The sequence below is a fragment of the Thamnophis elegans genome, chromosome Z (assembly GCF_009769535.1).
Source record: "Thamnophis elegans isolate rThaEle1 chromosome Z, rThaEle1.pri, whole genome shotgun sequence".
Taxonomy (NCBI): domain Eukaryota; kingdom Metazoa; phylum Chordata; class Lepidosauria; order Squamata; family Colubridae; genus Thamnophis; species Thamnophis elegans.
Genome location: NC_045558.1, coordinates 126,966,472 through 126,988,279, shown reverse-complemented (window position 1 = coordinate 126,988,279; position 21,808 = coordinate 126,966,472). Strand labels below are relative to the sequence as shown.

The 21,808-nt window shown below is 39.4% G+C and overlaps 4 protein-coding genes across 4 annotated transcripts; all 4 read right to left on the bottom strand.

Annotated features, from left to right (window-relative positions):
• Positions 1-99: 99 nt before the first annotated feature.
• On the bottom strand, positions 100-7,663 carry LOC116521688 (olfactory receptor 4Q3-like). Its single transcript, XM_032236348.1, has 3 exons — positions 7,656-7,663; positions 5,512-5,702; positions 100-1,061 (listed from the first exon to the last, which is right to left on the bottom strand). Exons 1-3 carry the CDS (start codon positions 7,661-7,663, stop codon positions 100-102), a joined length of 1,161 nt encoding a protein of 386 aa, XP_032092239.1.
• Positions 7,664-9,848: 2,185 nt separating this feature from the next.
• LOC116521687 (olfactory receptor 11G2-like) lies at positions 9,849-10,808 on the bottom strand. Its single transcript, XM_032236347.1, has one exon. The coding sequence runs from the start codon at positions 10,806-10,808 to the stop codon at positions 9,849-9,851; it is 960 nt and encodes a 319-aa protein (XP_032092238.1).
• Positions 10,809-13,662: 2,854 nt separating this feature from the next.
• LOC116521686 (olfactory receptor 11H6-like) lies at positions 13,663-14,622 on the bottom strand. Its single transcript, XM_032236346.1, has one exon. The coding sequence runs from the start codon at positions 14,620-14,622 to the stop codon at positions 13,663-13,665; it is 960 nt and encodes a 319-aa protein (XP_032092237.1).
• A 3,204-nt stretch (positions 14,623-17,826) lies between these two features.
• On the bottom strand, positions 17,827-18,798 carry LOC116521685 (olfactory receptor 11G2-like). The gene has a single exon (XM_032236345.1). It carries the CDS (start codon positions 18,796-18,798, stop codon positions 17,827-17,829), a length of 972 nt encoding a protein of 323 aa, XP_032092236.1.
• Between the last annotated feature and the right edge of the window lie 3,010 nt (positions 18,799-21,808).

Sequence of the window (21,808 nt, the reverse complement as noted above, 5' to 3'; positions counted from 1 at the left end):
GAAGACCAAGTAAAACTGTCACCTACATGGATGGGAACCAGAGGTGGGAAATAAATAACCAAATAGAATTTGTTTCACAGCTGTGTGGAGCAAAACAACTCATACATGTTCTATTTTCCCAGAAGATTGTAAGAAAGGGCACCTCTTCTTTAATTTCTTCATTGCATTGCTCATGTCTCGGTTCCTCAGAGTGTATATGATTGGGTTGACGGAAGGTACGATTAAGGTGTAGAAGACAGATGCCACCTTGTCCGTATGAGACCTGGAGAAAGGCACTAAATAGACAAAGATGCAGGGCACAAAGCTGATGAAGACCACAATGAGGTGGGAGCTACAGGTGGCCAGGGCTTTGCCTCCACTCTCTCTGAAATGGCCTCGAAGGTTGGTGACAATGACACTGTAGGAAGCAAGCAAGGCAAGGAAGCACACAAGGGAAAGAAGGCCACTATTGGCCACAACCAGCAGCTCAGTGATGTAAGTGTCTACACAAGCCAGCTTGATCACCTGTGGGAGGTCACAATGAAAATTGTCCAGAGTGTTTGGCCCACAGAATGGGAGCTGGAGAAGCAAAAACATCTGGATGGTGGTGTGAATGAGGCCTCCAGCCCAACAGGAGGCAAGAAGTCTGATGCAACGTGGACGGTTCATACTGGCCATGTAGGTCAAAGGGTGGCAGATGGCCATGTAACGATCGTAAGCCATGAGGGTTACAAGGAGCATCTCAGAGCCCCCAATTAAGTGGATAAAGAAGATCTGGATCATACAACCCATGAAGCTGATGGTCCTGTTGCAGCTCGCTAAATCTGTTAAAAGCTTGGGTGTAGCCAGTGAGCCCAAGGTGATGTCAAAGACAGACAGGTTGGCCAAGAAGAAGTACATGGGTGACTGAGAGAGGTGGGGCTCTCCATGCACTGTCACTACAATGAGGAGGTTGCCAATGAGGCATATTGTATAAGCAGCCAAGACTAACACAAAGAGAAGAAGCTGGATTGGCCGAGAATTGGAATGACCCAAGAAGATAAACTCTGTGACAGTAGAATCATTGAGGGCTGCAAGTAGACCTAGAAGAAGATAAATTGACATTGTTGTGAGTTTGGGGACTCATCAACAGAAACTAGGAATGAAATGCTTCTTTACAAGTTCCATTCTTGAGACCATGAGTTCTCTCCCTCTCCTAGGCATGAAAGCCAGTTGGGTGACTTTTGGTCCCTCTTCCTCATCCCAACCTAATTCTTAGGGTTGGAATAAATAGAAAGCGGGGGTTTAAGTAATGTACCATCTTGAGTTTAACCAAAAATAAAGGTGGGATAAACATGCAATGAATTTAAAAATAAATGTTAGAAATATTTTGAGCTCTCAAAAAAAAATGTAATTTATAAAGGAGACGACCAATGATATTTACAAACAAAATATTTCATTTTAGTTCTTGTAGATATTAAATAAGCTCCATTCCCATGGTGATTGTCAGATTAGAAACTCAATGGAACTATACAAACCGTGCATCATCCCATCTGCAAATCACAATCTGTAAAATGATGGCTAATCATCAGCGTCTTTCTTTCTTTTCTCTTGATCACTGATTGTAAAACTGAGTTCGGTTATCATGACACTATCATGGTGTTACCCCACTTTCACTGTGCCACTCCATCCATAATTCCATCATCTATCTGGCCATTGAAGATGGACATAAAGTGGGAAAGTCACAATAAACTTCCCTATGTCACCAGGCTTGAAATTTTGGGTTTGGGACAATCTGGAACTGCGCCACCTGGGGTATGATCTAAGCACAGTACACAAAATTTTCTGTTACAATGTCTTACCTGTCAACAACTTCTTCAGCTTCAACCTCAATAATACATGGGCAAACAATTGATACAAACTCAAAATAAACCGTTCCAAACTTAATTGCAGAAAATACGACTTCAGGAACAATGCCTGGAATGCTCTCCTTGACTCCATTGTTTCATCCTCAAACCCCCACAGCTTTAACCTTAAACTGTCTACCATGGAACTCACCCCATTCCTAAGAGGTCCATAAAGGGCGTGTGCATAAGCACACCAGTGTGCCTGCCATCCCTGTTCTACTGTCCCCATTTATTTCTACTCATTTTCTTTGTTCGTATCCATGTTTATACTTATACCTGCTATCTTGTACGTGTCTGACAAACTAATAAATAGAAATACAAAATACAAAAGTTGAGATATGTGGAAAACATTACAACTCATAGAGAAAAGGAGCAGAGTTTTTTAATGCATGGCGTGATGTTGTTTCTGACATTTGTCCTTCCTTATTTTTTGTGTGGAAATCCATTTTGATGTAGTGGCTAAGATGTTGGGCTACAAACCAAGAGACCCTGAGTTCTCTTCCACTCTTAGGTGTGAAAGCCAGTTGTGTGATTTTGGTCAGTCCCTCATCCCAACCTAATTCATAGGGTTGTTGTGAAATAAATATAAAGCAGGAGCATTAAGTAATGCACCATCTTGAGTTTTAAAAAAATAGAGATGAGATAAGCATGCAATGAATGTATAAATAAATGTTAGAAATATTTTGAAATCTAAGAAAAAATGTGATTTATAAAGGAGATGACAAATGAGAGAGGGAGAGAGAGAAGATAAAGATGACAGGTAGATAGATTATTAGATGATAGATAGATAGATAGATAGATAGATAGATAGATAGATAGATAGATAGATAGTAGATAAGAGAGAGAGAGAATTAGATATTAGATAGAAGATAGATAGATAGATGATAGATAGATAGATAGATAGATAGATAGATAGATAGATAGATAGATAGATAGATAGATAGATAGATAGTAGATAAGAGAGAGAGAGAATTAGATATTAGATAGAAGATAGATAGATAGATGATAGATAGATAGATAGATAGATAGATAGATAGATAGATAGATAGATAGATAGATAGATAGATAGATAGATAGATAGATGCTAGATGAGAGAGAGGGGGAGAGATAATTAGATATTAGATAGATTTAGATGATAGATAATAGATAAAATAGATGAACAGATAGACAGACAGATAATGACAGAGGTAGAAGATTATAGAATTGCATAAATGATGTTACTGCCAAGTCTCTGCCCTTAACACATCCCTTATTCAGCAATACAAACTTTGTTGCTGCGCTGTGTTTCTATTCACTTAACCAAGAGTAATCCCCACTGGTTTATGAGACTTAACTGCTGAATATCATGCATATGTTTGTTCTGTCAATTACATTAGAAGGACTATTCTTCCTGTAGATATACGTATTGCACTATTTCCTGAACAAAACTGTGAAGTCTCAGCTCTATGTATGGATAAATAGGAGCGAACATTCTGCCTTATCACTGAAACCTCTGAAAACATGCACTCTGGCTCTCCCGCTGAAGTGCTATAGCCTACATCCATGAGTAGCCTTGAAAAGCAGGACAACATTTTTAACCTTTAGAAGATAAATGAAACAAGAATTGGAATATAATTTTTCCCTCCCTAAACCCAATGATATCTTCCTTTTGTTTCATCACAAGAAGTAAAGAGTATTATGTTTTACACAGAGTTTTAGCAGCCTACAAATTTATTCAGCTTATCCTTGAGGGTGATTTAAGAGCAAGATTTTTGGCATTCCAACAAGCAATAAGATAAACATTATCCCAAGACCAGATTCTAAAAAGAATCTAACTGCATCAGGGTCTGAAACATTCCCCCAGCCCATTTTTCCAGCCAATATCTCCAAATTAGAGACTTATTTAGAAATATCAAGAAGGCATTATACTTCTTGCTCTCAAGTACCAGATTTGCTTTGGTGAAGTGTATGATACCTTGATTGTTGGCCAACATCAGTCTTTCTCCAGAAGATTATTCCAATTCCTTGAACTGTTGACCTATTAAAATGATATTGTAAAACATTAGAAAAGGTGTCACCATGATGTAAAAAAAGACGCGGAGACTCTAGAAAGAGTGCAGAGAAGAGCAACAAAGATGATTAGGAGACTGGAGGCTAAAACACGAAAAACAGTTTCAGGAACTGGGTATGTCTAGTTTAGTGAAAAGAAGGACTAGGGGAGATATGATAGCAGTGTTCCAATATCTAAAGGGCTGACACAAAGAAGAGGGAGTCAAGCTATTCTCCAAAGCACCTGAGGGTAGAACAAGAAGCAATGGGTGGAAACTAATCAAGGAGAGAAGCAACTTAGAACTAAGGATAAATTGCCTGACAGTTAGAACAATTAATCAGTGGAACAGCTTGCCTCCAGAAGTTGTGAATGCCCCAACACTGGAAGTTTTTAAGAAGAGGTTGGTTAACCATTTGTCTGAAGTGGTGTAAGGTTTCCTGCCTAAACAGGGAGTTAGAGTAAAAGACCTCCAAGGTCCCTTTCAACTCAGTTATTCTAAGAGAAGTATTTTAATTAAAGAGAATATAGACTTAAATACATGCAGATCTCTCTACGATGACATGCCGCCCGGAGTCCTCCGGGATTGGGCAGCCTATAAATCAAATAAATAAATAAATAAATAAATAAATAAATAAATAAATAAATAAATAAATAAATAAATAAATAAATAAATAAATAAATAAATAAATGCAAACTATGGGAAGAAAGGCAAGTGAAGAATAGTATCTAAAGTAAAACCCAACACCTTGTATCACTTAAAAGTAGAGGTAGAACAAATATGGATCTAGATCTCCTCATAGCAAAGATGATGTTTAGCAGTGCTATCATAATATACTATCTATTTCAATGATATGCAGATCAGCCGATATTCCTCAGGCCTCATTGTTTGACCTAACAACAAAATATCATAACTGAAACTATTGATAGAAAGAAGAATGGGGATAGGAAGAAAGAATCAAGAATGGATGTCTCTACTCAGTTCTTGAACTGAAAGTAAATTCTTGATCTGAGCACAAACAGTTTAGCAACTACTTGAATGGATGTTTGGTAGAAATACTCCAGAGTAAATCCTAGACCTGAAATCTTTTCACTCCTATCTAGAGGACGGTGAAGGGACAAAAGCGAAGGAGGGAGAAAATATGAAGTACAATGTAAGTCAGAAAGGAACACAGATCAAAATATGAAAAGCTACAAAATTCTGCCTGGGTGATTTTTGAGCCTGTGATAATCTGAACTATCTCACAAGTTCTATTACAAAGCTAAAAAGGATTAAGAACCATATATCTCATCATCTATGGAGATTCTCAGTCATCAAGCTCCGACCATTTGCCTAAAGAGTAAAAAAAGCATAAATTCTTCTTCAGAGAAAAGGAACAAGTTAATTAGTCACCCTTCTTTTGAGCTTGCAATATTGATCATAGTTCTTGCATTAACAAAGAAAGTAATTTACTCTTTATCAAAGCCTTTGGGATACCAGCTCTTCATTGTAACTTAAGGGAGTAAGTGACAAGTCATGCCCCCAGTTAGAAACAGTTGCCAAAATAAATAATTGATCTTGGAGATGAGTCTAAAAGACAACTAGGTAATCTCTTGGGCTATAATCTTTAAAGTACTTACTTTTGACAACAATAGGAGCGATGGGAAAATATGTCCACTTCTTGTTCTCAGTTTTCCAGTTGTTCCAGACTAACATGGAGGTCATCCCATTTGCACAATCATTGTGCCCATATTTGTTTGGCCCTGTCTTTGGGGAGTTGTAGGAACAAGTGTTGATACTTTTAACCAGTTTGGTGTAGAGGTTAAAGACACTAGAGTAGAGACAATGAATGAATTATAGGCCTGCCTTAGACACAAAACCCACTGAGTGACTTTGGGCCAATCCCACTTCCTCATCCCTAGGAAAATGAAATGACAAAGCACTTCTGAGAAAATTGCAAGGACGTGTATCTGCAGGTATCAGAAATCATAGTGACCTTGAAGAACCACAAGACTTTTTTTTTTTTAGGGGGAGACACCATTGAGAGTCTGTTTTGAACTCCTGATGACTCCTTGGACTAGTCCCTGCAAATGTCTTGGCAAAATTTTTCAGAAGTGGTTTGCTACTTCTAGACATCCTTGGATAATCTCAAGAAGTTAATGAATGTTAAACCAGTTTTATAGCCAGATAGCAGCCAATTATAAAATCCCAATCTAGAAATCCCAGAATGAAGGCTAGATTGTGAATTTTAAAAAAAAATGCGAAAAGAAGTAATGGTATATTTATTTATTTTATTTTATTTTTATTTTGTCAAGCATGTATTAGACAACATATGTATAAACATGATTTTGGATACATGAAATAAATACAAATAAAAAGAAACATTAGGACAGGAATGATAGGCACTTTAGTGCGCTTACTCACGCCCCTTACGGACCTCTTATGAATGGGGTGAGGTCAACAGTGGACAGTCTAAGGTTAAAGTTTGGGGGGTTTGGGGAAGAAACCACAGAGTCAGGTAATGCATTCCAGGCATTGACCACTCTGTTACTGAAGTCATATTTTCTGCAGTCGTGTACTATATTACCAGAGAAGAAGCTACGCAAGATTAGATTAACAACTCTTTTTGGCAATGTTATTACATTGGGCTCTGGTACTTAGATCATTAAATAGGAGTACTCCAAGGTCCTTGACAGAGTGAAGGTCATCTACAAGGTTGGGTCCACCCAGCTTGTATTTTATGTTCTGATTTCTTCTATGCTGTTGCCAACAAAACTCATCCCTGAAACTGTGAGAAGTCAGGTTCAAATCAAGGGAGCTTCCATTTTACTTCTTCCCACCAGGCTTTTATTGTAAGAATGTCCTTAGAACATTGAAAACAATGTGGTTTAAATATGAAATTGGCTATTGGTAATTTATCTTGTGAGACGTTGCTCACCAAGACACATATGTTCACAAATAAGGAACAGCCTTCCCAGACATGATTTTACATATTCAGATGAATATCGAGAGAATCCGTGAAAGATGCTAAAGAAAAGGGAAAGTGGTTTAGACCAGAAAAAAAAAAGCTTTCTCATTGGCTTGTTGGTTTATTCGTGTCAGATGCATCACAACTAAAATAAGGCACATGATATAACACAGAATTTAAAATATAAAATACAAGATTAAAATACGTACAAGTTAAACAGGTCTTGCCCAGACTTAGCAACATTAATTGTGTTCTGTCACACTGCCATGAGGTCCTCAAATGTGCATTGATCGGGACACAAAGGGCAGGTACACATATGTGTTGTTGTCTGAATGTCAACAAAATTGCAAAAGGGCAGAAGCCACCGGATAGCCCTATTTATTCAGAGTGGTTCTGAATCTTGTTGTACCCATGCGCAGTGAGGTTCTCTTTTCTCATTGATGGCTCAACATGTGTTATATGCTAACCTACATGCACCATTGGCTCCCATCCTCTTTGCATTTAGGAAAGCAGCTTAAAACTTTCAGAACTTGATGATGACAATGATGATGGTTTATATTTTTCTTGTATTATTTCAATATTTGAGATGTTCTGTTTTTCATTTTTGCTTGTATGCGCTATCCTTTACAATAAGGGGAATCTTTATATTATTCTTAACATGTCAGAACTTCAATATTTAGTGTTTCTCACCACGGATGACAGTGGTTGTAATTAAAGGTAAAGGTTCCCCTCACACATAAGTGCTTGTCATTCGCGACTCTAGGGGGTGGTGCTCAACTCAGTTTCAAAGCTGAAGAGTCAGCACTGTCCGGATACGTCTTCATGGTCACATAGCTGGCATGATTAAATGCCAAAGGAACATGGAATGCTGTTACCTTCTTGCCAAAGGTGGTTCCTATTTTTCTACTTGCATTTTTACATGCTTTCGACTGCTGCTAGGTCGGCAGAAGCTGGGACAAGTAACGGAAGCTCACTCTGTTACGTGGCGCTATGGATTCAAACCGCCAAACTGCTGAGCTTTCTGATTAACAAGCTCAGTGTCTTAGCCACTGAGTCACCACATCCTCAATGCAGTGGTTGTTATTAAAACAGCAGACCCATAAAAACACCTGCACACAGATATAGCTAAACACAAGTCTAGTGGAAATTAATTATAATTAGCATTTATTTATTGAACTCATGTCATGGAACTGGCATTGATTCCAATGGCATTTGATATATGAGTCATGATTCCATGCATTTTCTTCTTAGAATATCCTTTTAATTGAAGTGATGACAGCAATAGAAACAGCAATAGCACAGACTTATATACCGCTTCATAGTGCTTTACAGCCCCCACTAAATTGTTTATAAAGTCAGCATGTTGCCCTCAACAATCTAGATCCTCATTTTACTGACCTCAGAAGGATGGAAGGCTGAGGATCGAACTCCGGGAGTGAGCAGTGAGTTAGCCTGCAGTACAGTACTTCATTCTAACCATTCTGCCACCACAGACCTTCCAACAGTCTTGATTTGCAAAGTTGATACATAATGTATAAAACAAAAAATGTTATGCTGACTACATGTTTTGACTTTTCAAAAGATATTGGGACATCACTGCAATAGTTAAGATGTTAAACGTAGAAACTCCATCTTTAATTATGGAAAATCATCCATCTAGAACAGTGTTGCCAAACCTTTTCAGCATTGAGTGCTGAAATAGGAGCAAGCACATGCACCCACATGTGTGTGTGTGCCAGAAACCAGAAGAGCAGCTGGCCCAGTGTCTATGCAAGCACTAGGAAGATGTTCATGCACATTGGCTAACTGGTCTCCATACGCACATGCATGCCAGAAACTGGAACAACGGGTGACCAGCACGCATGCGTGTTCCAGAATCTGGGAAATCATGTGCATGCATGCTGGGCAACTGTTTTTCCAGCTCCCATTGCTCCTGCATGTGTGAAGACCAGTTGGTCAGTGTGCTGGAACTTGGAAGAGCAATGGGTGATGGCTTATGTGCCTAGAGAGATGGCTCTGCATGTCCCTTCTGGCACTTTTGCCACAGGGTCTCCATCACGACCCTATACTATTCTGCACGAATGGCTATGCAATCTTCTCTTAAAACTTCCAGTGCTGGAATACCCACAACCTCTGAAGGCAAACTGTTCCACTAACTGATTGTTCTAACTGTCAGGAAATTCCTCCTTGTTTCTAGCAAAGAGTAATAATACTGGCAAAGATTAATTTTCATTGTAGACAAATGGTCCCCCCATTTAACTCTTGCTGGAAAAAAATAATTGGTCTTGACCAATTTTCCTTTTCAAATCAAATTATTCTCATACTAAATCACCTTGAGGTAGGAAGCGTAGAAACTAGAGTAAAGTGACTCATTTAGATTCTATCTTCAGAGCCAACCATTAGCCAAGTAATACTTTGCAGTCATTTCCTGGCAACCAACTGCTCAAGAAAAATATTGGATTTTTGTTGATTTTTGTGTGAGTCAATGTTGATGAGAAATAGGGAGAGAATTGTATACATTCAGGGCTGCAGCATATACATAAAGGTATACACTTTTTCTACTTACATACATTGGGACCTTCCATTTCCATTCTGATTGAACTATCTGTATATGCAGGGAAGATACTGCAGTAGAACTTGGACTGGACCAGGGGTGGATTTCAACCAGTTCGCGGCGGTCCCTGCGAACTGCTTGGTCGGCGAACCCGGAAGTAAGTAACTTCTGGGAACGGCGAAGGGCCCACCTGCCCGCCCGCGCTCCTTACCCGGTTTTGATGAGTTCTGCGCTTCCACGAATGCGCAGGACGCATACAGCGCCTGCGCGATCCTCCAGGAGCAGCTGGAGCATCGCACAGATGCTAGTACACATGCATGCACTGCACACGTGCACGAGGACGCCGCCGGCCCCGTTCCAACCGAACCGGTTGGAACGGGGCGAGAAACCCACCCCTGGACTGGAAAAATGTGCCATGGTCACCATCAAACAGGAAAATAAACTACCAACATCATCTATATTGTGATAGTTGACATTATTGACTCTGATATTTCTGCCAATAATTTACGCAGAGCCTCCTTCACTTGATCATTCCTCAGACAGTAGATCAAGGGGTTGAGAAAAGGTATAATGGCAGCATAGAAGAGTGTTATGGTCTTATTGATCTTTAAATAACTTTCTCCAACTGGAATGACATACATTGCTCCTACCGTGCTGTAGAAAAGGGTCACCACCAAGAGATGCATAGATATAGTGTTGAAGCCCTTCCTGCAATTCCCTTTACTGGAGGATTTCATCAAAGTGTAAATCACAATGCCATAGGATAGCATGACAAATATTACATTGCTTAAAAACAGAAGGTGCACAATAATCTGGCAAATCAAAGGAGCATTTCCAAGTGGAGGACAAGCCACAGAGAGCAGCGGAATGAGGTCACACAAAAAATGGTCAATAATGTTGGGTCCACAGAAGGACAACTTGGAGATCAAAGCAACAGGTGTGATGTATCCCAGGAAACCAAGGAGCCAACATGCGGTTACCAGAATGTAACAGGAATGTGGGGACATGATGGTCTGGTAGTGTAATGGGTGGCAGATGGCTAAGTATCGATCCAAAGCCATGGCTGAAAGGAAGAAGAATTCAGTGGTGCCAAGAGAGAACAAGAGATAGAACTGGAGGAAGCAAGCATGGAAAGAGATGACCTGGTTATGGGTCGTAAGGTCAAAAAGCATGCAGGGAATCGTGGTGGTCACGTAGCACATCTCCAGCCAGGAAAAGTTTTTCAGAAGAATATACATGGGGACCTGGCCCAGATGGCTATCTCGACAGACCAGGGTTATAATGGTGCTGTTTTCAACCAGTGTTAGAACATAAAGGGCAATCAAGAAAAGAAACAGCAAGAAGCGTTTTTGCTGATCCATTCCAAATCCCAGCAAAATGAACCCCTGGGCCGCAGTCCCATTTGCCAACTCCATCTGGAATCATATAAGTTCACAAAGCACAAGGTAACTATTCTACATATCAAAAATCTGACAAAACATTATGCCTTGTGACTAATGACATCTGAAATAATAGATACTCAAGACTTTCAATGTTCATTGAATAACATACTTTGGTCCTTGATGTCTGTATAGGATACTGGAAAGTATCTCTACATGAATTTAGCCATCATTGAAAAATATAATCTCTGAAAAGTCTGTACAAAACTGCTTATTAGTGGAAAAAATGTATCAAAAGATGTAGGAGAATTATTGGTGAACAAATATTCAAAGAAAAGTGCATACAGAAGTATAGACCTATTAGTATAAATATTTTAAAAATTCCAGGAGAGAGGAGAAAAAAAGTAAGAAAAATGTAATAAACCAACTTGCTGAACTTTAGATATTGCTTATATTATTATAATTTGCAGCTCTTGGGATAATATCCCATAACTGTTTCTATCATGTAATCAGTTCAATAAGTAAACTCTAATATTGATAAGGGCCATTATCCTTTGTTATCTTTGATTTTTTTTTCTTTTGACAGCAGAACAATTGGAAAACTTGCATATAAATGCAGTAGAATCGTGATACCATATAACTAATGCATGCTGCAAAATAAAATCTTGAGTTCAGCTATAGCAATGATTATCCCATCTCCCTAAAAAGCATTCCTTAACCTTTTTAATGTTACTTGTCTACAATCACAAATGCACTTTTCTAGGTATTAGTCCCACTGAATTTAATCAGGATTATTTATATCTGTTCTGAAAAAAAAAACTGCAAAAAAAACTTCACATGGTTTATTTATTTCAGTAGCATGAAATGTAGTTTAATATCTTTCCTTCCTTCCTTCCTTCCTTCCTTCCTTCCTTCCTTCCTTCCTTCCTTCCTTCCTTCCGTCCACAGGTTAATATCACAAATTGTAGCAAGGTATTGACTTCCTGTTATTAAATGCAATAAATGGGAATTCTATGCCAATCTCTCCATCTCTTGATCTTTGATGGAATGTGATAAAATTACTTTGGATAAACTTTAAAGATTCAAGAGGAGCGGTCATTTCTCTTTGCTTCCTGCCCAGCTGTTCTCAAAAATATAATTTCTATTTTCATACCTTAGCGGAGTAAAAAGATTCGTCTCTAAAGCAGAAAGCACATCCGAAAAAATGGGTTGCTGCACATCATAGGTGCTTGTCCAGAAGACTAATGGAGGAATAGGTCATATTGTGAGATTAGAAATCGAAAGAGTCACCATCATTATGTAATTAGTAAGAGCTCAAAAGTTGTACAAACATTCTCACAACTGAGTTTTATCATTAACTGGCAATGCAACTGGGGAATACACTTTTCAGGAACAAGGCAAGTTTGTAGTGAAATAGTGTATCATGGGAGGGAAAATTCTACTTATATCAAATTTCCACAAACATATTTTTTTAAAGAAAATACTTAAGAAAGTTGTTTTCCTCCCCAGTAAAACAAATCTATTTTATTAATTCTGGATATTGAATAATAATCAGAACTACAATATAATAAAATGTACAGTGCAAAAAATCCATGCAAAGTCAACATCAGGCAATAGTTTTCCCCTAGTACATTAAACATTCAACATCTATGACAAATTAATAGTTTTCTTGTCATTGTAGTAATTATGGACATTGCTGCCTTGGCATTCTTCATCCATTGATGGTATAGTATTCACTATATTCTCTTTTTTTCCCTTGGCTAATGAAGAACATAAGGGACATGGTGGCTCAGTGATTAAGACACTGAGCTTGTCGATCAGAAAGGTCAGCTGTTCGGCGGTTCGAATCCCTGGTGCCGTATAACAGAATGAGTTCCCGTTACTTATCCCAGCTTCTGCCAACCTAGCAGTTTGAAAGCATGTAAAAATGCAAGTAGAAAAATAGGCACCACCTTTGACGGGAAGGTAACAGCCTTCCATGCACCTTCGGTGTTGAGTCATGCCAGCCACATGACCATGGAGACATCTTCGGACAGCGCTGGCTCTTCGGTTTTGAAGTGGAGATGAACACCACCCCTTAGAGTTAGGAATAACTAGCTCATATGTGCAAGGAGAACCTTTACCCTTAATAAACATCATAGTTAATCGAACTAATTAATTGTAATTCTTTTATCTAATGCAATTTTTATGCTTAGTACAAATCTCAACTCCCCATAGATCCTCAAATGAATTTCCGATCAGGATGTACAATGTACTTTGCATAGACATATTAAAATGGACAAGAAAAAACCCTTTTGACTATACAGGTATTCCTTGACTTACAACTGGTTACTTGGCAAATGTTCAAAATTATGACCTCCCTGGGACTACTTATGAGCAGGATTCAAAGTTCCGATGGCTACCTTCCCTATAGTCATGTGATTGCATTTTGTGCATTTGGCAACTGGGGTCAGCCAGGAGTGGGATTTGGGGGTTGTCCAAACTGTACAGAATCTTAGCTAGAGATTTGCCTGGACCCCTGCGAATCCTCAGCAGCCCACCCCTGATGTAGATGTTCCCCATTTAATTCATGTTAAAATAAGTTTGGTCTAGACTCTCTTTTTCTTCTAAAATAAAATATTGGACTACTTCAAAATGAGTTGCATATTAGAGTGGAATAATTTCTTCAGAGTCAATCTTTAGAGTCACCCATTAGCTAAGTAGTAAGTCAACTCTTTGGAAGTAACTGGTCAAGAAAAATCTAGGATTTTGCATTGTTTTTTTTTCTGTGAGGCAGAGTTGAGGAGAAATAGGGAGGGAAATTGTATGAATTCAGGGCTACATCATCTCTCACGTATGCAGAAAAATAAATATAATTCGGATTTTGTACCACCAGGTACAAAACTCTTTTTTACATTGTGAAAGTTGTCATAACCCACCCTGATATTTCTGCCAATAATTTATGCAGAGCCTCCTTCACTTGATCATTCCTCAGACAGTAGATCAAGGGGTTGAGAAAAGGTATAATGGCAGCATAGAAGAGTGTTATTATCTTATTAACCTTTAAATAACTTTCTCCAACTGGAATGACATACATTGCTCCTACCGTGCTGTAGAAAAGGGTCACCACCAAGAGATGCATAGATATAGTGTTGAAGCCCTTCCTGCAATTCCCTTTACTGGAGGATTTCATCAAAGTGTAAATCACAATGCCATAGGATAGCATGACAAATATTACATTGCTTAAAAACAGAAGGTGCACAATAATTTGGCAAATCAAAGTTACATTTCCAAGTGGAGGACAAGCCATGGATAGCAGCGGAATGAGGTCACACAAAAAATGGTCAATAATGTTGGGTCCACAGAAGGACAACTTGGAGATCAAAGCAACAGGTGTGATGTATCCCAGGAAACCAAGGAGCCAACATGCGGTTACCAGAATGCAACAGGAATGTGGGGACATGATGGTCTGGTAGTGCAATGGGTGGCAGATGGCTAAGTATCGATCCAAAGCCATGGCTGAAAGGAAGAAGAATTCAGTGGTGCCAAGAGAGAACAAGAGATAGAACTGGAGGAAGCAAGCATGGGAAGAGATAACCTGGTTATGGGTCGCAAGGTCAAAAAGCATGCGGGGAATCGTGGTGGTCACATAGCACATCTCCAGCCAGGAAAAGTTTCTCAGAAGGATGTACATGGGGACCTGGCCCAGATGGCTATCTCGACAGACCAGGGTTATAATGGTGCTGTTTTCAACCAGTGTTAGAACATAAAGGGCAATCAAGAAAAGAAGCAGCAAGAAGCGTTTTTGCTGATCCATTCCAAATCCCAGCAAAATGAATTCCTGGGCCGCAGTCCCATTCGCCAACCCCATCTGGAATTATAAAATAAAATCACCATTGCATAAAAAAATGTATATGTGTTGTTCAGTTGCTGTGTTAGGATCATTTCTTCCCAACCACATGGACAGCAGCTCATTAGGTCCCCTGCTCTCTACTGTCTCCTGAGTCTGTCCAAACTCACTCCCACTGTGTGACGATGCTATCTACCCATCTCATCCTCTGCCATCCCCTTCCCCTTTGCTTTCTGCCTTTCCCAATGTCAGAGTCTTCTCCAGTGAATCCCCTCTTCTCATTTGGTGGCCAAAACATTTGAGCTTCAAAAGATTCATCTAGTCACCCATATTACAACTGCACCTTGGGTCGTGATGTAATTATTTTGTATATCATAAACTGAACTGAATATTATTCCTCATACCAATGACAATTAAAATAATAAGGTTAGATATTCATGTTCATTGAACAATACAACAATATCATGGTGCTTCATAGCGGCAGAACAAGATACACTATTCTTTCTTTCTTTCTTTTTTTATTTCTTTCTTTCTTTTAGTATTATTTGATAACCTTCATTCTTTTTTGCATGTTCAATTAATTACAATAACAAACTGGGTAGCTAGGGGTGTGTGTGATGCCTTGGGTTAATAAAATAAATGGGAAAGCTGTGAAAATCTGTTTACCTCTTGACTTATGATGGGAATGTGCCAAAATTACACTGGATAGACTTTGAAGTTTTATGTGGAAGTATCATCCCCTACAGTTCATTTATGTATTCTTCCTACCCAACAGTTTTCATAAATAGAATTTCAAGTTTCATACCTTAGCAGAGTAAAAATATTGGTCCCTATAATGGTAAGCTCATCAGAAAAGTTGGTTGCTGTATATAATTGGTACATGTCTAGAAGACTGATGCAGAATAAATCATGTGGTGAGATTGATAGTAGAAAGGCTCACTATTTATGTATAATAAGTAAGAGCTCAAATATTGTAGAAATATTCTCCCAGTTGACCATTATCATTATCTGGAAATGGAACTTGGGAATATACAAGGCCAATTTGCAATTAAATAACATATCTCAGGAGAAAGAATTCTATCTATACCAATATTTCCTCAAAAATACCTTCCGAAGAAAATATCTAAGAAAGTTTTAATAGCAGAATTGCAAGGGGCCTTGGAGGTCTTCTCGTGCTGGGGTCTCCAACCCATGGTCTGTGGAACATGTAGCATGCCAGAAACCAGGCCATGCAAACAAGCGAAGTTCTAGCCACGGGAGGTAGGCAACGCATGAGACCATGCTCCCTCCAGTCCGTGGAAAAACCTCTCTCTATGAAACTGGTCTGTGGCCCCAACCAAAAGGGCCATTGTTCTACTCTTTGCTCAAGCAGGAGACCCTATATCAGTGATGGCGAACTGAGTGTTGAAAGGGGAGTACTTCATGGGCACCCATCTGGGCTGCAACCAGAAAGAGGAGTTTACCCAGGGGGACGCAGGTGGCAGAAAATAAACTTTAGATTTCTGGTGTGCGCATGTGCCCCTGCCAGCAAGACTTCCAGTTACTGCAGTGCATGCACATGTGTCAATCAGCTGGCCGGTGCACATGCTCTCGCTGGAAAATGAAAGACCAGCTCTTCCAGTGTTCAGCACTGCTGCATGCACCAAGGCCAGCTGATCGTCGCATGTACATGCATGCCAGAAACCCAGAAGAGGAACAGGCAATGCCATGCATGCCAGGTGACATGGCTTCGCTTGCCACTTCAGGCATTCATAGGTTCACCATTTCAGCCCTATATTATTCCAGACAAATGGCTATCCAACATCTTCTTAAAGACTTGCAGTGTTGGGGCATTCACAACTTCTGGAGGCAAGCTGTTCCACTGATTTAATTGTTCTCACTGTCAGGAAATTTCTCCTCACTTCTAAGTTGCTTCTCTCCTTGGATTCCACCCATTGCTTCTTGCCCTGCCTTCAGGTGCTTTGGAGAATAGTTTGACTCCCTCTTCTGTGTGGCAACCCCTGAGATATTGGAACACTGCTATTATGTCTCCCCTATTCCTTCTTTTTATTAAACTAGACGTACCCAGTTCCTGCAGCTCTTTGTATGTTTTAGCTTCCAGTCCCCCAATCATCTTTTTTTCTTTTCCCCCGGAAAAAAAATCTACTTTATTAACTATTCTTCACTCTCCACTATGTATTCAGGCGAATATAATGAGATTGTCATTTGTTTCAATATTATTCTGCAGAATACAGTTTGATTGTTCATCCATGAACTCTGTTCATGAGAAATTTTGGTTAGAAATCACACTGGAACCTATTTGCAAATTTTCCAGTAAAAGATTGCAAAACGAGGATAGCAAATATCCTGAAATTTATCACCCATCACTTCCTTGTAATGATTACTTAATGGGTTTAATGGAAATGGGATTTTATGAACTAGAAATGCAAAGTAAAAGTATAAGCAGACCAGAACTGATCAGTAAAGGCTTTGTCTATAATTCATGAGACCTGGTGCTATGTAATGAACTATATCGGGGGAAAAAACAACAACAAAACCCACAACAGACAATTGATTTGCAATGAATATAACTGCATCCTACATCTAAACGTATGATCTTGCACACTTTTCTTATCATTATAGTAGTTATGGGCATTGTTTCATCTGTTTATCCTCTCTTTTTTTTTTCAAGGTTTAGAGAGAAGACCAATAGAAATGATTTTTTTTTAAATTCCAGGGTTGAACTATGAGATTCTTTGCATTCTCTGAGCTTGATTGTTTGCCTGCAGATATTTCATTGCCCAACTAGGGTTAGGATTAGTGATAGAATTAGAAGGGAGTAGGATTTGCCAAGGGACTTGGTGGCTTAGTGGCTAAGATGCTGAGCTTGTCGATCAGAAAGGTCGGCAGTTCAGCAGGTCGAATCCCTAGTGCTGTGTAACCGAGGGAGCTCCTGTTATTTCTCTCAGCTTCTGCCAATCTAGCAGTTCGAAAGCACGTAAAGATGCAAGTAGAAAAATAGGAACCATTTGAGTGGAAAGCTAATAGTGCTCTGTGCACCTTCAGTATATCATCATGCTGGCCACATGACCCTGAAGAGGTGTTTGGACACTGCTGGCTCTTTGATGTAGAAACAGATATGAGCACCACCCGTAGAGGCTGAAATGACTATCACGCATGTGTGGGGTAACTTTTACCTTTAAGGATTTGCCAATTAAAAAGAATTTGGATTTTCTCCAGTCAGGTTTATGTCTTTTCCATTGTGACCTTTTTCAGCAGAAATCTTACCCCCATTCTTCTGATCAGCTTGCCCAGTGCCTCTTTCACTTTGTCATTCCTCAGGCAGTAGATCAAGGGGTTGAGAAATGGTGTGACAGCAGCATAAAATATTGCGATCACCTTACTAATGTTTGGGTGGCTTTCACCATGTGGAATTACATACATTGCCCCTACAGTACCGCAGAAAAGTGTCACCACTAGGAGATGCATGGAGATGGTAGAGAAGCCTTTCCCGCACCGACTTTTGCTGAAGGATTCCATCAAAGTGTTGATCACGTTACCATAGGAGAATACCACAAAGAAGACATTGACCAAAAACAGAATTTGCATGCTAATTTGCATGATGAGGGGAGCCTTCCCAAGAGGAGGACAAGCTAAGGAAAGAATTGGCCCAGGGTCACAGACAAAGTGGTCAATGCTGTTATCTCCACAAAAAGACAATTTGGAAATCAAAACAACTGGGAGAAGATATCCTAGAAAGCCCACCAACCAACATCCAGCTACCAGTCTATAGCAGAAGTTTGGGGACATAATAGTGGGGTAACGCAAGGGGTGGCAGATAGCTAAGTAGCGATCTAAAGCCATGGCTGAGAGGAAGAAAAATTCGGTGTTGCCAAGTGAGAAGAAGGTATAAAATTGGAAGAAGCAGGCATGGAAGGAGATGACATGGTTTTGGGTTGCCAGATTGTACAGCAGGAGGGGAACACTGGTAGTCACGTAGCAAATCTCAAGCCAAGAAAAATTGCTTAGCAGAATATACATGGGGACTTGGCTTAACTGATTATCTATAAGGACCACAGTGATGATTGTGCTATTTTCAACCAAAGTGAGCACATAAAGGACAATCAAGAAAGCAAACAGCAGGAATTGTTTCTTCTGATCCAGTCCAAATCCCAGCAAAATGAATTCCCGGACTGCTGTTCCATTGGTCAACTCCATCTGTAATTGTATGTAAGAATCACTATCATATAAAGCTACATTATTGTTATTATCTCAGATGCCTATTGCATTAGCTTGAAAGAGAAACATATTCATGAATATATATATATATATATATATGTGTGTGTGTGTGTGTGTGTGTGTGTGTGTGTGTGTGTTTTTATTGTGCTGATAAATAAATAAAGGGAGACTAGTATAGATCTATTTCAAGCTATTTAGCTCTCATCAGCTAGCCATACCCTTACTGGGATTTGAACCTGGGCTATATTACATACTAGGCAGACTCCTTAGCCATTAGGCCACAGGCTCTTATCCGTTATCAGCGAAGCCAGGGTGAAAGGTATCTATTAGATTTTTACAACCCCTGGTAAGCCCCAATTATGGGAGGAAGCTAACTGCTTCCATCATCTGTCAATCGGCTCGTCACAAGAGTCCATCACGACAGAAACCCAATATTTTTACTGTTGCCTTTGTTATATTTGTGTTAAATAAAGGGAGACTAGTATAGATCTATTTCAAGCTAATTGGCTCTCATCAGCTAGCCATACCCTTACTGGGATTTGAACCTGGGCTATATTACATACTAGGCAGACTCCTTAGCCATTAGGCCACAGGCTCTTATCCATTATCAGCGAAGCCAGGGTGAAAGGTATCTATTATATTTTTTTTATATATCTCTATATATATCTCCATTTAGCAATCAGTTGCCGTTTTTCTACAAATTGCCAGAAATGTTAAAGTTCTACCATATCTTTCCTAATGACCACAAAAAAATGGATTGTTCCAATATTTATCTGCATCATGTAGATGTATGATACTTTGAAAAAACGGTTACTTCGAAGTTTAATTATAATATTTGAAAAGCACTGGTTTTTTTCAGATGCTACAGAGGTGTGCCGTATATGAAACAATAACTGAGCAAGCACTAGTATTCAAGAATCAAGATCAACTCATATATCAAACAACTCACAAACCCGTTATGTCCTGTAACCAAAAACAATACAGAATGATTATAGAGTATATTTTGGTTTTAAAAAGACAAATAATTACCTGTTTTATTGTGGTATTTTCATTCATAATCCTAAACTTGGAATATATGCCCCTACTATGAGCATAAAAAATTCTATATGGCACCTGTCTATATGGCTTAATCCAGCATTGGCTCAGAGATATTCTGCTGAAAACATTTGAACCCTTCCTCTCACCGAAAAATTATATTGTTCTAAAAAAAATTCTAAATTTCCTTTCCTTCCATGATCCCCTGCAAAATCCTAGTAACAACCTGAGTATAAAGTATAAAGATTATAATGAGTGGTTAAAGTGCAGCACTGCAGGTGAAGACTCCTGCAAGTCCATTGGATTGCAAGGCGATCCAACCGGTCAGTCGTAGAGGAGATCAACCCTGACTGCTCTTTAGAAGGCCAGATCCTGAAGATGAAATTCAAATACTTTGGCCCCCGAATGAGAAGGAAGGACTCGCTGGAGAAGAGCCTAATGCTAGGAAAGATTGAGGGCAAAAGAAGAAGGGGGACGACAGAGAAGGAGGTGGCTGGATGGAGTCACCGAAGCAGCAGGTGTGAACTTAAATGGACTCTGGAAGATGGTACAGGACAGGAAGGCCTGGGGGAGTGTTGTCCATGGCGTTGCGATGGGTCAGACACAACTTTGCAATTAACAACTTCTGCTGATCACCCACTGCCAGCAGTTTGGCAGATCAAATCTCATGAGGCTCAAGGTTGACTCAGCCTTCAATTCTTCCAAGGAGAGTAAAATAGGACCCAGATTGTTGAGTCCTGTAAACCACTGTAAAGCACTATAAAGTGATATATAAGTCCAAGTACTAGTGCTATAAAGTCTCATGTCCTTCTAGGATCCTTTGCAAAAGCCTAACAAAGCTCCCAGTTCAGCATTTTTGCTGAGAGCCTCAGGCAGACTCACAAATAGAGCTACTGAAACCAAAGTGCATTGTAGTCAAGTCAAATCCTCTTGTTTTGTCACTTAACTTCTCTGCATTATTGGGAGTAAAGCTTAGAAATAATATACTAAATCTTCCATTCTTTTCTGTCCTTCCAAAATATCCGTGATCAGAGACTTTGCACTCCAGGACAAAGGGACAGAGAGTGAATGCATGAAAAGTCCTTTCTCTCCAAAAAACATTCCCTTCTCATAACTCAGCTGGATTTAAGTCATCTTTTCCCCTTGGGAAGATTCTGCCCAAGGACTTCATCATGATTCAGGAGGGACAGTGTTCTTTCAACTGCCTGACATGGTCCTTTCCCTGCAGGACCAATCAGCAAAGAGTCTCGGTGGAAATTCTCAATCATCCAGGTCATGATTGTCCCAAAGGTGATTTTCCAAAAGGCAACTAGACTTTCTTGGCTGTTTTTTTTTTTAATTACTTCTCATCCAAGAAGCTTCTTCAGTTTTTCAGTTCACTTCTGTTCAGTTCTTCAGTTCTCCAGAACTGAAGAAGCTTCTTGGATGAGAATCAAAACGTTTTTTTTTTAAAGCAAGGAAGTCCAGTTACCTGTTGGAAAAGCAGCTTTAAGACAATCAGGCAAAGAGCACAAAGGACTCTAATATAGATTTACAAGAGGGGAAACTCCAGCTATGTTCCGGAATGTGTGCACTAGCATTTCAGAGTTGCACAGCCTATCGATTATCAAAGAAATGCTATTTCCCAATCTCTCTATATAAAAGTGAAATGCTGCTCATACAGAATCATGAAGTCTCAGAACTGTAAAGCTTACAAACTTGAAATTTGGCACTTATGTTCTTTTTGGCTTCTAGATACGTGCTAAGAAAGGATTTTTCAAAATGACCATCAGATCATTAGTATTTCTTATATTATTATTAACACGCTCTGATGCTAAGGAGTTAGACGTTCTACTCCTCCTCCCCACCTGAAAATAACTCTGTTCCACACTTGGGCGTGGCCAGTGTGTGACTTATCCAGCCTACTAGCTGGGAGTTTGGAGAGGACCCCGAGGGAGAATAGGGAATAGGATAG